Raw genomic sequence first — 2,226 nt, forward strand, 5'->3', positions numbered from 1 at the left:
TTTGGGTGAGTTGTAACGGTAAACTGCTAGCTTAACTTTAGCCAAGCTAACTTAGTTTTAGGTTAGCTTGTCTTCAACACACAGAAGGATGTTGTCAATAACTTATTAATTTCACAGGGTGGTAAAACTCAAGCTATATTTACTAGTTTTTAGCTCTGTAGCTGCTTTGACATGTACGTTATGACTCCATGTTGGGTTAAAAGTTAAGTATTATATTTCATTCTCAACCTTCAATTTTTATTTTCCAGTTTCCAGAGATTTCAACCATATCTGTAAGTCTTCATCAGCAGATGGATATTCCCCAGGTAAGATCTCAGATCATTTCACAGCTGCCTCAGACTGTAAGAAGAGAGTAGTTTTAGTACCAATTGCTGACCTGTAACTAGTAACTCATTCAGTTATTTTTACTTTGTTTTTATTTAACTGGAGCAGCAAATAGGACACAGCAAAAAATTAAAAAATTAATTAATTACAGAAAACAACAAAGCATGTAAATAACACAACCTGCAAATTTAACAACAAATCAGAGGTTGCAAGGTTGTGCTGCCATCTGCTGCCTGGAAACGACTATTAAACATAAAAACAAAGCAAATCCAGCAGGACTCAGATATAGTAAGTGTTTGTGTGCCCCATGTTTGACTGACAGGAGAAGATGGACACCGCTGAGACACGGAAGCGCACCGCGTCATTTCTACCAGACATTACCACCAACAGCAACAAATGGAAGAGAAGTTCCCAGTATCAGATCAAGTGTGTTCAAAAAGAAGTGGACAAGCATTGACTCAGTGTTGATACTCACACTGTATTTTTATTATTCTTGGTAAAAACATGTTTCTTATTCAAAATTGTCATGGGCAGTATTTGAGTAAATGTACGTTTTGTGTGTGTTGTGTGTGTGTGTGTGTGTGTGTGTGTGTGTGTGTGTGTGTTTGTGTGTTTGTGTCTCCAAACTAGATCAGTATCAGATAAACCAGCTCACATCCTCTCCAAGGAAGAAGTTGCACAGTGAGTTCAGTCTCCATGGTAACCAGGTGGATTTCTACTAGTTAGTAGCTGTGAATATGACCGGATGACTTCTCATCACTGCTCTCTCTGGATAGTGATGATGAAAACAGTGACCTTTACATTAACCTGTCCATTGCTGTATTCATCATTTTTGATTGCTGGCTGGAAGCCATTAAAGCCCTGCTCTACTCTGCTTTATTCTCACCTGATATGAAAAGTTACATAAACGCCCTCAGAAATAATCCAGATACAATGCACGACAGAGCTGAAACCTTAAAGCGATGCTGTCGCTGTAACTTCAAAGCAGCATGGCATCTATCAATCTAATAAAACTTGAAGATTTTATCTCCAAATTTATTGCAAGAGACTGACAATTGAAACTAGCCTGTTTATTTTAATCTAGACAGATCCGAGTCAAAAAGGAGATGGATGATTGAGGGTTAAAGCTTTATTTTATCCGATTTTCAGTAACAAGAATCAGAATTTTATGAAACTGAACACTGGGTACCTGGGTCTCTACACTACAATCTGACTTACTGCAGCTGTAAACTGACTGGTAGTCATAGAGTAGAAAGGTTAGAGCGCCCTCTGCTGCCAATCAAGCAGAATAACTCACTGAGAACAGAAATCAAGACTCTCAGCAGACGTTTCAGTGAGTTTTAGTGTCGCTCTTTCGATATTTCACCAGGATTTTGTGACATTTTGTTTTCTCTAGGTCCAGAAACAGTCTGAAACAGAACATCTGTGTGAAGATGCTTCAAGAAGGTTACCACAGGTATCTCTGTCCCCGTCTGTTTTCATTGTATCTGTGATCATGGTGGCAGTGGTGTTGGATTTTTGAGGAGGTTTGAACTATATGAAGCAGCTTTCAGTTGTAGATTAATGTGCAGATACATTCATGTAGTGTTGTGTTGCTACATTGATTTCTCATTTATTCATTATGAAGTTGTATGTTGTTATAATGTTATTAAGTCTTTCCTCTCTCTCTCAGGTCGTTCTCCGAGGTTTTCTCTTTGCTGAAGTCTGAGCAGGAGTGGAGGGAGGCGGCTGAACCTGGTTCAGCTCTCAGGCTTCAGACTCCACTGGAGGAACAGAGCGATAAACTGGAGACCATGAGGCGGCACCTGAACCGGGCCGAGGAGGCTGAAAGGATCGGTACACACACACACACACACACACACACACACACACGTGATTATGGACGTTTAAGATGAAACAACA

General features: G+C 39.8%; 1 protein-coding gene across 1 annotated transcript in view; it reads left to right on the forward strand.

Annotated features, from left to right (window-relative positions):
• The first annotated feature begins 260 nt into the window (after window positions 1–260).
• ttc29 (tetratricopeptide repeat domain 29) overlaps window positions 261–2,226 on the forward strand; it is a 6,136-nt gene continuing 4,170 nt past the window's right edge. Inside the window, exons 1-5 of the mRNA XM_087171707.1 lie at window positions 261–305; window positions 647–767; window positions 942–1,005; window positions 1,721–1,780; window positions 1,997–2,160. Coding sequence (XP_087027833.1) covers window positions 291–305; window positions 647–767; window positions 942–1,005; window positions 1,721–1,780; window positions 1,997–2,160 — 424 coding nt within the window. The 5' untranslated portion in view covers window positions 261–290. The remainder of the gene's footprint in view (window positions 306–646; window positions 768–941; window positions 1,006–1,720; window positions 1,781–1,996; window positions 2,161–2,226) is intronic.

This window comes from Seriola lalandi, unplaced genomic scaffold (assembly GCF_002814215.2).
Source record: "Seriola lalandi dorsalis isolate HSWRI2012SDOR001 ecotype SW California unplaced genomic scaffold, Sedor1 jcf7180002049741, whole genome shotgun sequence".
NCBI lineage: Eukaryota > Metazoa > Chordata > Actinopteri > Carangiformes > Carangidae > Seriola > Seriola lalandi.